This window comes from Malaya genurostris, chromosome 3, assembly GCF_030247185.1.
Source record: "Malaya genurostris strain Urasoe2022 chromosome 3, Malgen_1.1, whole genome shotgun sequence".
Classification (NCBI taxonomy): Eukaryota; Metazoa; Arthropoda; class Insecta; order Diptera; family Culicidae; genus Malaya; species Malaya genurostris.
In genome coordinates, this window is record NC_080572.1 from 109,770,688 (window position 1) to 109,786,328 (window position 15,641).

The 15,641-nt window shown below is 38.5% G+C and overlaps 1 protein-coding gene across 5 annotated transcripts in view; it reads left to right on the forward strand.

The window, feature by feature from the left end:
- Positions 1-7,460, forward strand: part of LOC131434590 (uncharacterized) — a 34,069-nt gene extending 26,609 nt beyond the window's left edge. For 3 of the 5 annotated variants that reach the window (XM_058601437.1, XM_058601439.1, XM_058601438.1), the window contains exons 6-10: positions 5,413-5,869; positions 5,933-5,978; positions 6,215-6,455; positions 6,521-6,604; positions 6,783-7,460. In XM_058601437.1, coding sequence (XP_058457420.1) covers positions 5,413-5,869; positions 5,933-5,978; positions 6,215-6,455; positions 6,521-6,604; positions 6,783-7,376 — 1,422 coding nt within the window. In that variant the 3' untranslated portion in view covers positions 7,377-7,460. The remainder of the gene's footprint in view (positions 1-5,412; positions 5,870-5,932; positions 5,979-6,214; positions 6,456-6,520; positions 6,605-6,782) is intronic. The other 2 variants (XM_058601441.1, XM_058601440.1) reach the window with 1 other exon arrangement.
- Positions 7,461-15,641: the final 8,181 nt, after the last annotated feature.

Sequence of the window (15,641 nt, forward strand, 5' to 3'; positions counted from 1 at the left end):
GAATTAAAATGCCAATGTTGGGTGAGAAATTTGATTTATATAGGGGAATGCCGTCAGGGTTGGGCCACTGTCTACGTTGGGCCATTGCTTTTTCTTTTATATGACACGTGCTGCCATCGGTGTTTTATCATACAAGTATGATTCTCAATTACAGCAAACTTTTCAGGGCATTGTTTGTCACGAAGAATGTTTTGTGCATTTGTCTTGTTTTTGGTAGTCCTAAAAGTTTCGGAATAACCGTGAAAAACAGCTCAAAGCCTAAACAAAAATGATATCACCTTCAAAGTAAATATATATTTCCATTATATGGTTAACCATTAACACGTTTTTCAAGAGAAAATTGTACTTCTTTAACCTGTTCGCATGTAGGTTGGGCCACTCGTGTAGTCAGGGTTGGGTCACATCACTTTTTTTTCGTTTAGTGACTTGAGACCGTTTTTCGCTTGCTTTCAGAATAACGGTACATCTGAAAAGGTTAAATTTTATGTGAACAACGTTTCTCGGGCTATCAAGTCTGTAATGTTGGAAAACGAATCCATAAAAGCTGCTGCAAAGCGGTACAATGTGAAAGTAGAATTTCTTGCTACAGGGATTTGCCCATAAAATCCTGATATTTTCACGGATTCTGACTTTATCCAAACTGTGTATAGTGAAAAACATGAGCGAACTGCTATAGGCCTACCGCTTCTCTCATCATCATTTACAGACTCTCGGCCATTTCTGAAACGTTCGTGCCACTGATAAACGACTACATATTTTCTTCAGAGTATCGTTGCCAAAACACTGTTCTAACATTTGCATTGTCGTCGCACCATTGAAACCGTTCTTATCGCAAAATTTAATGCAAAATATTTTATTGGTTGACTGAGAGCGCGTGGTGATTCCGGGAGCTCTTTGATCAAGGTAGTATTACAGCTTTGAATACCCACAGAGTTGAACCAGAACGGAACCAGAGTTCTACTGATACGCACGAAGAAGTAGCAAGTTCTTCTCTGCCTTCGACGTCTTCGTCTTATGATTGTACCTTTTCTATGATTATGTCATTGGTTGAGCCTTTGCAAGCGACCGCGCCATAGTTTGAATCTAATCGGGGACGCCGCCCGATGAAAAGCACTGTTTTAACTTCTCCATAGAGCCGTGAAGAGTTGCGTGAAAAACAACAAAAGCTTGACGCTTCGAAGACACCTCAAAACCGTCAAATATCGAACGTGAGAAAATCCGATACGAATACACCTGCTAAACGAGATTGCCCACGAAAAAAAAAACAAACCTGTTCTGATGATAATGAGGATCAAAATTTCTGTATCATTTGTTTGGAACCGATGATTATTATTTTCGTATAGTAAAACATTTCAAGAATATTCTGTGAAATTTTCAAGCCTATCGAAGCAAAACTCAGCAAGTTATGGGCCTTTATCTTCACTTATCTCATACTGCGAAGAAGTAAGAGCTTGGTACACAGGCCCACAATTTCTACTTCGATTGACTTAAAAACTTGACAAAACATTCTCGAAATTTGAACATTTAGGGGTTTTTTGGTTTGTACGTAAAGTACATATTTAGTTTCGATTTCTTCGAGTTTCGCCTTCGGCTCATCGGTGCTTAAAGCAGTTCAAATTGAACCGCCACCTTCGCCTAACAGTTTAATTTGAACCGCTAAGCAGACGCGAAGTCCACACTATTTATGTGACCCTTTAAGGATATGACACTAGGTGCGATATCCTATCTGACGTCTCGGACGAATCGATTCTCGAAATGTTTCATTATTACAAAATACAAAAATAAAAATATGGCTTTTTGAGAATGTTAGAGCCTACGTGCTCCCTTGAGTAATGAATTGTTTCCTTCGATTTTATAGACAATAAACTTTAAACGCGTTTTTCTCGAAAGCAGGTTTTGAAAGTCCGTGTCCATCGTCATTCAAAAACTACTGCATCACTCACTTTCTACATATAAAAAAACCAGACCCCAACGTATTCCTTTTTGTTGTTTGTTACTTTGCAGCTACAAAAGGCCGTTTTTTATCGTGAAAAATCATAATTTTCACTTTGAACAACCACCAAAAATTTATAAAAATCAAACAGAAACGTTGGGGTCTTCAAAAACTTCTACTCTAACAATGCTACTTTGATTTGTTCACTTCTGATTAGTCTGCTCTAAGATACAGTGGATACCGCAAATCATGATTTTTAAGTGTCCTCAAAAATACTTCTTTACCGACTTATTTCTCAATATTTTTTCACGAAAAAAATACAAAATGTTGTTCGAATGATGCTTTTCATCATGCAAAACATATGAATTTATTTTGTTTAACGAAAATTCTGGAAAAAAAATCGCAAAACTTATGATTTTTTTCGTTGTTTAAACCTTAAAGAGAAAATTCGAGTATTTCGCAAGAAAGAATAAATTTTCATCCGTACTTTGACGACTCGACGCAGTACACAGCGAGATTTTTGTGTGTAGTCTAGTGAAAAGAATGTTTATTGGACTATAAACGAAAATTAACTGGCAATATAGCCTTAGTTGCTGTGCCATCAAATCGGCGTCATCGCAAGTGAGGTGACGCCAACCACAAAAAGAAGAAGACGTGACGGTACAAACTTCGTCTACTTCCATTTTGATGAATGCTTTTGGTACGAAATAGGAAAAATTAAATTAATTCTTAATAATGATCTGTTGAACTGAAAAGTGCTTTGAATTGTCGAGCAAGGCAAACACGCGTCGGCGTTGTCCTCTTTGATACTCGTTGATACCAAAAACTTCAGAAAAGTTTAACTTTGAATTATTTGAAATTATGTCACACAACTGAAAATTTTATCATAAAATTGTGATCATATTTCCGATGGCATGTAGCAAAAATTATGCTGATTAGTTAAATACAAAAAGAGATATTCCCGATCAACAACTTATCACTCTCTCAGAGGCTAAATTTTGAAAAGGTGCCCCATAGTAAAGTAAGTTACTTCCGGTTCCGGAATTCCAGAGTTCTAAGTGCAAAACCTGATGTTGCCTTTCTCCTGTGACTTGTATTCTCAGAAATTTTACTGTGGTATTCTTGAAAAAAAAACTTTTTTTTATCCACATAGTGGTGTAATGATGTCTTTTTCATGTTACTTTTATTTTCATAAACATCACTAGAAGATTCTGTAAATATTTTTTATTTAAAACTTGAATAAAAACGAAACCTTTCTATAGGTATAAACTATAACCTTTTCAATTTGTAAACAGTCATGTCAAATTAATATAGATTTAAATGTGGCAACCCTGCACGCTAAACAAAATTGAAAAAAGCACGATGTGTGCTAGGCGGTTGTGTTTTCTTCTACCGTACCAGCACGTCCCGATGCGTACCGGTTTTGCATCATTTTGTATGACAGTGAAAATTTTGATACTCTTCGCCCTATAAGTTCGGAATCGGAAATAGGATCTGGTTTAAATTTGCTCAGTATCTTTTAAGATGCTGAGAGCTTTAATTAGAACCATGATTTGTGGAAATCGGTTTTATCGTTACTGAGAATTCGAAGTGAGTTCCATTTTTGGAGCTTTTCTTCACTATTACTGGTGCGTTCGAAAGCGAAAACGTGGACTAGTAGTCCCAAAGTTTAGATGATTTTTGAGAGAAAACGCATGAAATCGAAAATTTTTCACTTATCGCGCTATAATACCGGAACTAAAAGACGGATTTGGATCAACTTAACGGGAACTTTTTAAAGAATTTAAAGAAAAACCTTTAATTTACTTCTTAGTTTGTAAAAATCGGTTGAGAAGTTCTGAGCAAATTTAGAGCGCATATTCTCATAGATTTGCACATATTGCCTTGTATTTCCGTAACCGGAGGTGGGATAAAAACAAAATTCAATAGCGAGTTATTTATTTATTTTTATTTATTTATTTATCTATTTTTTTCCATCTGATCTAGATTGATCTTAATGGAGTTTTTGGTGGAGTGGGAAAAGCCCATTTGAGTTCATCAAATGCGCGTAAAAACTTATCATCTTTTCAACATTTTACATGTATGTTTCCATAATTGCTATTCAAAAACATTAGCCTAACGAATAAAGGTACAAACATTGTCCAGTGCTACAAAATAATTAAGTTCTACTTATAATCTATCCAAGTCTCTTAAGCCTATTCTTGAAAACTTCACTAGATACAGAAAAGTCAAGAAGGTCGTACACACTATTGAAAACATTACACATTGCCCTAATCGGTTCGTTCTGACCATACTCCGTTCTTCGTAAGTCGAGTCGCAAGAAATTCTGCGCTCTCTTAGCGTTCTTAGAGGAACATTAACACATATTTGTGAGAGAATGTCAGGAGCATCAGTTTGTCCATTCAGCAAATTTGCTATAAATACAGCTCTGAGTATATTTCGTCGTTTGTCTAGTGTGTCCATGTCGAACAAACGACAGCGCTCAATGTATGGTGGAAGTTCTGACGGATTACGCCATGGCAGAGATCTAAGAGCAAATCGTAGGAATCGTGATTGTACTGCTTCAATTCTATTGATCCAAACACTGGCGTAAGGACACCAAATATACACTGAGGCTAATAGTGTAGTTCCAGACTATCGGGCTTTTCTTACGTGTGAAAGAAATCACAGAGCATTTGGACACACTTATAGTTAAGAGGTTGATTGTACCATTCATAAAAATTGTTTGAGTGCTGTTGAAGTTCCATGCAATTAGCTGTCGATTGCACAACAAGAAACAGTTTCAAATCGTCCGCATACATAAGTCTGCATCCTGGTGGAATGACAAAAGAAATGTCATTAAAAAGTAATGAAAACAGCAATGGTCCGAGATTGCTTCCTTGAGGAACACCTGACTCGTTAATGAAGTTGTGTGACTCGACATTTCCTAGCTTCACTGATAAAACTCGGCATACGAGATATGATTTAAGCCACTGAAAGAAACGACGAGCTAAATCGAATAGTATATGACAATTCCAATGATTGGAACAAATATTTATTCAAAAATACGTTCAAACCAAATAGCTTGTCATACTGATGATGTGTGCAAAATTTCATCCAAATCGAAGTAAGTCGATCCTGATTGCACACCATTTCTGCTGTTAATTTCTGGAACTGCTTAATTACAACAAATGTTGGACTAACAACACTTCCTGTTCCTTTGTCAATGTACAATGAAGAATGATTTGCCAATCCGGGGACTGATCATCTAGAAATTCTCTGAACAAATTCGACGGATAACGATCAGTAACAGAATAGCAGACAGGGGTGATGACTCAAGCTCAAAAATTATTTAATCTAAACTCAACTATGAAAATGGAATAATGGATTTTCGGGTTTGTGTATGCAAAATGTACTAACAAAATGTTCCATGCTATGTCGATGTACCAGTGTTTCAGATAATTGACGAATCTCGTTCTGATATTACATTTTTATTGCAGATAAATTTGCTTCACCAGGGAAAATTCCGCAAAATGTTCGAAATGGATATCTATGATTGGGATCGGAGGCGCCGATACCCGGGAAAGATATTTTTCTTTGAAAAATGCATAATTTACACGGAAAAATTCAAAGAATACCTGGAATACCGCGGCCACTACATCGACTCTGAAGTGGGTCTGTATAACGATGGCAAGAGTAAGCTATGCGTCTTTTCCAAAAAACGTGGAATTCAAGAGGTGGAAGTTTCCGGCAGTGAAATTTCTGTCGTTCAAAAAATGGCCGGTTATATCGAGAACGTGATGAGGGGCTACGCAATGCACGAACGGCAACGGATTAACGATCTCACCACAAAACGGGAGTGGAACGAGCAACGAGTGCCGAGTGTGAAGACCATCAACCGGGGGAGTATGGCCAGTACGCAGAGCACCTTGTCGATCATCAGTAATGCCAGTAGTCGTAAGTATCCGTAAAGTTTTCGGACTTTCCGTTGTATCGAGACTTAAAAGTGGTATTTTACAGGGGACAGCTTCGAATCAACTTCTCAAACAACGTGGTATGTTGTATTGTAAGTGTATTACGCTTTGTGATCATCGTCAAACGATCTGACAGTACGCTTAGATATTTAAATAAATACATGTGCTAGAAACAAAACAAGTTCTGTGTTTGATTGTTGAATTTGTTGCAATTCGCTAATAATTAATGTTTTATGTCTTGGTTGGTGAAGGTTACTTTGTGTCGGTAAGGGTAATCTGTAGGAATAATTAATTAAATAACTATATCGAATGAGACTACTTCTTTCAGGGATACTGACAATCCGGTTCAGAATTTGGTATCCACACAGAAACATTTTTGTCAGATACTGGCGGTGAACAGAAAATATTACTTCTGCCATCTGCCGGAGGAGCTGTCGGAAAAAATTCATCGTTTCATCAATGTGTATGATCAAATCCTAGAGCTGCATACCAAACGAGTCTACGAAGATCTAGCTCGTAAGGATCTCAGCGTTGACGAGTTTTGCGAACTGTTTATTCAGTACTTTAAGGTAGATAAAATGGTTTTGACGATTATAAATGCGGTTTATTCGATAATTGTTTCTTTTTTCGATAGGAAGATATTTTCGAACCGTACAACTCCTATCTGAAACATTTCAAGAAGGCGGCTGGAATAATGAAGAATATCCATCGAGCATCGGTAAGGGGTTTTATTTACAATCTATATTAAAAATGCTTAGAACAAATTAACCCCGTTATAAAGCTTTTGATTTACAATGACTGTATTAGTTCTTTGAATCATAGAAATCAGCATTTTTATCTTCGACCAACTTTAGCTTGACAGCGTAAAATTTTTCAATATTCTTTCCTCCAAACAGCGCACGTCTCTCAGCGGTACCTTGGTGGCCCAAACAATCGAAGACTTTACTTTTCTGGCTATTGACATCTGGACCAAATATCAAAACTTCGTGCAAACCCAAATCGTGCGTATGTCGGATCAAATGAACGACAAAGTCAATGCAGCCGACAAGGATCTGTTCCGCAAAGTCGCATTCGCCGAAGTTCAAATCAATGCGTTCCGCAAGAGCTTGGTTCAAAATTATCGTTTGTTCAACATAGACGAAAATGTCACCGCTTCCAGTCTCGGTCTGGTGGTGTATTCCGATCGGGTCCGGTACGCCAATGAGACGCTCAGTTCCCACAGGATACTGCTGTGCGAGAAAGGCACTGTCTGCGTAAAGGTTCAACAGGTGAAGGAAATCGATCGACAAGCGGAAAAATACAATCGGATTGTGTTCGTGGACAAATTTCGAAGAGGTGTTCCGGTGGTAAAATTGAGCAAAAAGTCTGATGTTAGAGTTAATTTTGAACTTAATGGAAACAAGCATTCTGTGGATTTCGGAAACAAAGCCCACAAAGATAAGTTTTTCGGCAATTATTGCATGCATTATGAGAGATATTGTAAAAAATAAATAGAAACCCATTAAAAAGCCAGTGACAGTTCATTAACTACATCAACGAGACAAATTGTAAAATAAAAATTGTAGAATGAAAAATGGTCTTACATCACTTGTATGCAAGCGCAAATGTTGCGTGAATGAGATTTAATTCCTTAATGACGAATTTTAATTAATAGAAGGATTTTTTTTATTTAAATTTTTTTTTTTGACAAATTAGTTGAGCTCAATGGTTATTTCGAAATATCATTTAAAATCAGATCGCACGATACGTCGTAACAGGTAAATATTGTAATCCAGTGGAACTGTGTTAAGGAACAGCTATTTTATTTATTTCGTCCAGCAAATACACACTACATATACCTAAATGATTTACAATGTTCACTTACATACTACGCATTATTTCTACGACAAATCTAAGATATCATTTGATTTGTTGACAGTAAGATCAAGATGTATTGATCGCAGTATTGATTGTAATGGCGCAATATTCGATTGGCTGGACTATATTTTGCATAATTTATTGTTGTACATCTGTCTAAAAATAATTTACTGGTTCGTAATTGACTAGGCTAGGTCTCTTGGTAAAAATTTAATTACGTTAATAATGGAGCTGATTGTCGCTGATAAAATAAATCAGTTTAATTTAAGAACTACATTTAAAAGATTGTTTTTGGATCGATTCAATGCATTCTTCGTGAATACTATTTTATGGATTCCATACTAGGCAGCCATATTTCAAAATGGATCTAACCTATCTACTAAATAGCAATTTTATAGTATATGGGTCTTAAAAGTTATGACTGAAGCGTTTCATAAAGCTCAGCATACTATTTGCTTTATTGATTATTGTATTGTAATATGCTACACATGTTTGCTTGAAGTCCAAGATTACACCTAAATCTCGTACAATTCTATTTTTTTCTACTATTTGACTTAAAAATATTTCTACAGGAAGGGTTACGCTTTTCCTACTGTTATTGAGTTACATTTTTACATTACATTTTTACATTAAGTTGGAGTAGACTTTTGCAGCACCAGCAATTGTGGTGAATAGTACGATACAAAAATTAATAAATGATAATTTAAGAAAAGCCTGTTTTAATCCACCTAGTGGTGTAATGATGCCTTTCTCACTATTTTTATTTTATTCAATAGTAACATATTTAAAGGTACACTACTTAAGCTCTAAGATGTCAAGGGCATGTTTTATTTTTAATTAACGACTAACTTAAAACTAGGATATTATCATTAGGGTAGTGGCGTATTTCGGTCGCAATAGTCGATTCTGGCAGATTTAGCCTGCAGCTGGCGATCGGCAATGGTCGGTAGATTAAATATAATACTAGTGTCTTCCAGATGACGATTATACGTTTCAATGGGTCCGCGAGAAACACCCCCAGGTCACGGCGGGTGGCCCGCATGTTGGTCATAGACTGGGACAGTTCTCCCGTGGGCGATGATGGTGATGTTGCCTAAGAGAATGAAAGAAGTATAAATTAGTAATTTTGAGGAAAACGGGGTGAAAAAGCGGGTATGGGAACGAATGACTAAAAACGATAAAGATCTAATTAGTTGACATCGAGATGGTGAAGAAACAGAGGAAGGGGGAACGAAAAAGTTAGTGACAAAAAAAGACCTTGTTATTTTCTACAGAGATGGTGGACAGGCGAGGGATTTGGAGAATCGGGCGAATATTAGTCTCGAACCTGTAGGTGAAGATTATTCTTAGTCTCGACAAGAGAGAGGATACTACGGATTACACTTGCATATTAATGTGTTTAAGTTACTGGTATATGAGAAACGTATATAAACTACCCCGACTTGTCAACACATCCCGAACCGGAACATCAGGCGGTCTACCTCGGGCCCTTGTAACCAATGGGTTCCAATCTCGCCAAAAATGACCCAAAATAAAAAAAAGAAAGTATATGTTTCCTTTATATATTATTTTATTGAATCGTTGAAATAGAAATTAGAGAGTGATCTAAGGTTAGATAAAATTAAATATTCTACGGGCAAACTTCTAACTCTTTTTTTGATTGTATACGAGTGGTAGAATAATAATTGAAATGTTTATGAATTTAATTGGAAAAACTCGTTAATTCTTGATAATTATTAGCTAGGAGCGAAACCAAATCAAATCATTAAAATCACTCTCTCTATGAATATTTAAGAAATAAGCTAGGGTAGAATAACCGTCAATTTGAAATTTGTCGCAGAAGCTATCTGAGAAGGAGTTTACCTGTGGAAGTTGGCGTCAACTGGATGCTGCAGATAGAGATAGTGCGTTCTATTACTTTCTGGATGAGAGAGTGAGAGTTTCGGTTTGGAGGCGGAGAGTCAAGGATATAAAAGGAGGTAGTATGACTCAACACGGTCTCTTTTTTGCTAATAGCAAAGTTTGACACTAGTGTGACGGGATCGCGGTTCCTCGAGCGAGGGTTTACTGAAACCGAAACGTTACATTCGGGCGAAGTGATAATGTACCAGTATTTTAAGTGATAAAAGAGGTGGGATTTCGTGTAGCGAGGTCAACAGGACCATAGAAAAGCACGACTATGTGGATCGGCAGTGGACGTGTCGTAAAGTTAGAGATCCTATAGTCAGTCGCATGCCCGGATTTCCGTTCTTAGTAAGAAATCCCCCTCCCGAAATGAAAGTTCGGATAGTGCATCTGAAAAATCTAGTGTCCGCTCGAGTACGCCTGATCGTACATCAACACACGATCCCGCTTCCCGCCGAGTGATCATTCCGAGTGGGTGAGTAAACTTTGTCGATTTTCCCCTCATGGTCGACGAATAATACGTCTGCGGACGAAAACACGTGGAATGGCCTTATCACTCAGAAAGGCCTCCAGATACCTCCGTCCCATTGCGGCACTCGAGACCGGTGCTGTATAGGAAGCTGCAAAGCCCAACTGTCCACCACCACCATCGCGACCGACGAGTCGCTCATCAAGGTACGTGAGAACCCTATCTGCTGATCTCCCGTTCGGCTCGGACTAGTCAGTCCGGCAGCTTCAAACTATATATATTATTGATAACTATTTTTTTTAGAAGTTTAAAATGAATTTAACTAAAGTGAATTTAATTGCAATCTATATTTTGTTTTGCTTAATAATATATTGATAATAACATGCTACTAAATGATACTTTGTTCGTTATCAGTGATTCCGAAAATAATTATTGTGAGGTTATTTTTGGTTTGGCTTCGCGAAACTCTTCGCACGATCACACGACATGCTCGATGTCCTGATAACCGTCGCCACAGGTGCAGAGACCGCCCTTCGCGAGCTCAATACACCGGAGATGTGCGTTGAAAGTGTAGTGATTTGACATGAGCCGCGACATAACACAAATGAAATCGCGACTCACGTTCATCCCCCTGAAACAAGGTTTCGTCGATACTCTAGGGATAATGGTGTGTAGCCATCGTCCCAGTTCGCCATTGCTCCTTGAAGCTTACCAACTTCCGAGAGTTTTCTGACGAGAGACACTGAAAAATTCATTGAAGCATATTGATCTTTCATAAATATCACTTTGTAATGCGCCCACCTTAGCCAACGAGTCTGCCTTTTCATTGCCCGGAATGGAACAATGCGAAGGGATCCAAACTAACGATATCGAATGAGACCGTCCAGATGAGGCTCTCATGTCTTCCCGTATTTTTCCCATAAAATAGGGGGGATACTTTCCTGGCTTCATTGCTTCTATTGAAGTAATGGTCTTTGGGCAAGGTTTCAATGATCTCAAGGGTGTACTGAATAGCAGCTAATTCTGCGACGTAAACGAAGCCAGATCACTGAGTTTGTAAGAAGCGGTGATGTTTTGATTGAAGATGCCGAAGTCTGTGGACTCGTTGATGTTTGATCCGTCAGTGTAAAACATCTTTTCACAGTTGACTGTTCTAAATTTTTTATAAAAAATATTGGGGGCAACTTGAGGGCGTACGCGATCCGGAATTCCACGAATCTCTTCTTTTATGGATGTGTCGAAAAACACAGTGGAATCAGAAGTATCCAAGAAATGAGCACGGTTGGGAACAAACAAATAAGGGTTAATATTCTGAGCCATGTAATCAACATACAAGAACATAAAACGGGTCTGAGAATTAAGCTCGACAAGCCTTTTGAAGTTTGCAATCACCATCGGATTCAAAACACCGCATCGGATTAGCAATCGATGTGAGAGATCCCAAAATCGATTTTTCAACGGTAAAGCGCCCGCCAACACTTCGAGACTCATCGTTTGAGTTGACTGCATGCAACCTAAGGAAATACGCAAATAACGATACTGGATTCTTTCCAACTTCATGAAATGAGTGTTCGCCGCGGATCGGAAGCAAAAGTATCCGTATTCCATCACGGACAATATCGTAGTTTGGTATAACCTGATAAGGTCTCCTGGATGGGCACCCCACCACGATCCGATTATTGTACGAAGAAAGTTGACTCTCCGTTGGCATTTTTGTTTCAGATACCTAATGTGACATCCCCATGTGCCTTTGGAGTCAAACCAGACCCCGAGATATTTGAATGTGGAGACCTGAGCTATTGTTTCACCCCTTAGTTGAAGCTGAAGTTGTGCTGGTTCTCGCTTCCTTGAAAATACAACCAGCTCAGTATTCTCCGTAGAGAACGCGATACCCATTTGAAGAGCTCATGCCGACTACTTGTCGAGGGTATCTTGCAATGGTCCTTGAAGATCAGCAGCTTTGGGTCATATAATAGAAACAACACTATCGTCGGCAAGTTGTCTTAGCGTGCAAGATGTGTTGATACATTCATCAATGTTGTTCACGTAAAAATTGTATAAAAGGGGGCTTAGGCATGAACCCTGATGAAAACCCATGTTGCTGAATCGTGTTGCATACAAATCACCATGCGCGAAATACAATAGATTATATAAAAAGTTGTTAATAACTGGCGAAAGACCATGCTGATGCAGCTTCTCAGATAGGATATTTATTGAGACTGAATCAAAAGCCCCTTTGATGTCGAAGAAAACTGATGCCATTTGATCTTTACGAGCAAATGCCATTTGAATTTCTGTCGAGAGCAACGCAAGACAATCGTTCGTTCCTTTGCCCCTGCGGAAACCAAATTGTGTATCTGAAAGCAAGTTAATAGTCTCCACCCAATTGTGAAGACGAAAGAGAATCATTCTTTTCGGAAAATCTCCGGATGCAGGAAAGCATAGCAGTCGACCGATACAAATTGTGATCGGAGGCTGGTTTTCCTGGTTTTTGGATGACGATCACTCGCACTTGTCTCCAGTCGTGTGGGACAATATTACTCGTAATGAACTTGTCGAATAAATTCAGCAAGCGCCTTTTGGCAGGGTCAGGGAGATTTTTCAACAAGTTGAATTTAATTCTTTCTAGTCCCGGGGCTTTATTGTTACACGACCAGAGTGCGAGTGAGAACTCTACCATCGAAAACGGTGTTTCGTTTGTATTTGATGTCGCGGCGCGGGAGATCTTCTGTTCCGGAGCAGAGCCTGGGCATACTTTTTTTAGCGAAATCGAATATCCAGCGGTTAGAATATTCCTCGCTTTCATTCGTGGCGTTTTGGTTGCGCATTCGTCGGGCTGTGTTCCAAAGAGGCTCATCGATGTTTCTTTTGATAATCTGTCAACCAACCGTCTCCAATAACCAAGTTTCTTTGCTTTGGCTATGTTCTTCATTTGCTTGTCTAACGCCGCGTAATTCCGAAAATTATCGGGTGTTCCATTTTTTCTGAACTTTTTTCCGCGTTGAGTGATGAGCACTCTTTGTCCCACCACGGGTTAGGAGGACGGATGTTGGTTTTCGCGCTAGGTACACGTTTCGTCTGAGCTTGAATCGCAGTATCGAGAATCAAGCCAGCCATAAACGTGTACTCTTCTTCCGGAGGAAGTTCTTGTGCTGTTGCTAGTTTTTCAGACATCGAATTTTCGTAGTATTTCCAATCAATATTTCGTGTGAGGTCATACGAAACATTGATTGTCTCCGATGGTTTTGATCCGCGAGCGATTGAAACTACGATAGGTAGATGGTCGCTACCGTGGGGATCGGGAATCACCTTCCACGTGCAATCCAACCGAAGCGAGGTCGAGCATAAGGATAAATCCAGCACGCTTGGTCTTGCTGGTGGTGCGGGAATCCGTGTCATTTCTTCGGTATTCAAAATAGTCATATTGAAGTTATCGCAAAGATCATAGATCGCGATTGATCTGTTGTCATCATGAAGACAACCCCATCCCGTATCATGAGAATTAACGTCTCCTAAAACTAATGTCGGCGCGGGGAGGAGCTGCAAGATATCGCTAAGCCAGCGGTACCCAACCGTAGTTCTTGGTGGATTGTAGATGGAAGCAATGCAAAGGTCCTTGCCTTTCATTGTGACATGACATACGACAACCTCAGTACCTGGTATCGAGGGGAGGTTAATTCGATAGAAGGAATAGCACTTTTTGATCCCCAGAAGTACTCCTTCGTATGAATCGTCTCGATCCAGGCGAATAATGTTAAAATCGTGGAAGTTTAAGGATAAATCAGAAGTTAGCCAAGTTTCTAACAATGCAAATTCGTCACATTTCAGATTATTCACTAGAATTTTGAAAGAATCTAATTTTGGGATAATACTTCTACAATTCCACTGTAAAACATTGATTGAATTCGTGACCTCGGTGGATGAGTTAGCCATCGAAGGAAACGATCGCTGAAAGAAGGGGCCATTTTGCAGTCAACTGCTTCAAAAAAGTTTTAACTGTAGGTATCAAAGCCATTAACAGAATCTCATATTACTTATAACATCATAAATATTACTGTAGAATTCGCTAAAACAACTGTTCATTGAATAAAAATAGTTTGTTCGGACCTACTCTAACAAACTCTAAAAATCCTGTTTACTCTGTAGTTCCGGAATTAGAAGTAGTATCCACAAGATATTTAGGAATTCCGTATAAAACTGTGAAACTTTTCCTCTGAACTTATAACTTTGTGAAAATCGATTTGGCCAGTTTTTAATCACCATTTCCAATTCTTCCGAAACCGGAACTGAAATGGTACTTTTGCACTACCGGCTTTGAAAATTGCATATTTTTTCAAATAAATTTGAATTCAATGACATTCGTTTATTCTCGCGGTCGCACTTATCATAGAATAGCTAAACTTTGTATCAACCGCACCACCGTCTTCTACCAATATCACACAACCATGTACCGATGTTGTACATATTGTCATTCTATATGGCGTTTTTAAAACTAAAACTTTGACACTAATCGCCCAGTTACTGCGGAACCGTAGGTCGAATCCAGATGAAATTTCACAGTAGCTTTAAAGATAATATGAGCTTCAATTCAAATCAAGATTTGTGAAAATCGGTTCAAGCATCGCAGAGAAACCGAAGTTCTTTTTTTTGAGTTTTTCTTCCTCAATTTCGGTGCTTCCGGAACAGGAAAAGGGGGGACCAGTAGTGCCGAATTAAGTTTTTATGCCCACAAACTAACAAGCTCTGCAAACTAGAAGAATTTATCAGACAGTTTTATGGGATTTGAACCTGTTTTTGACCATCAGTCGTGAAAAATACTAATGAAATTGGTAATTTTTCATTTATCACGCTTTAGTTCCGGAGTCGGAAGTCGCATGCGAATAAAATTCTCTAGATATTTTTAGAAAACTATAAAACCTTTCATTTAAATCTTAATTTGTGAAAATCGGTTGAGCCATTTTGGAGAAATTTGAGAGCACACTTTTTCTTTAATTTTCATATATAACCATGTAACTCCGGAACCGGAAGTAGGATCCAAATGGTATTCAATAGCAGGCTATGGCATCATTTTGTGAAAATCAGTTTAGCCATCTCTAAAAAAAAATTAGAGCATATTTTTTCCATTTTTTTTGGTGCATATCATCCTATATCTCCGGAACTGGAAGTCCGATCGAGATTCAATTCAATACCAGGCTATGGGACCATGAGACCTTTCATTTAAACCTTAGTTTGTGAAAATCGGTTCTGCGTCGGTACCTTTCTCGATTATCATAATGACACAGCTATCTCGAACTTTCCACGTTCAATGTTCATGAGGATAGAAGCCTGTATGTTGGATTCATGTTGGATTTATTACTTAAATTGAGCCACACAATCAAACGTGACACTTTCACAGATGAAATACATATATCCTTGCTTACAGTTGTTATCATTCCATGTCCATCGTTGCTCAAAGCGTGGAATAAACACCAGCTGCATACAATCTTCCGTTCCGTTGTTGTTGTTTGGTTCTCCCGATGACCAG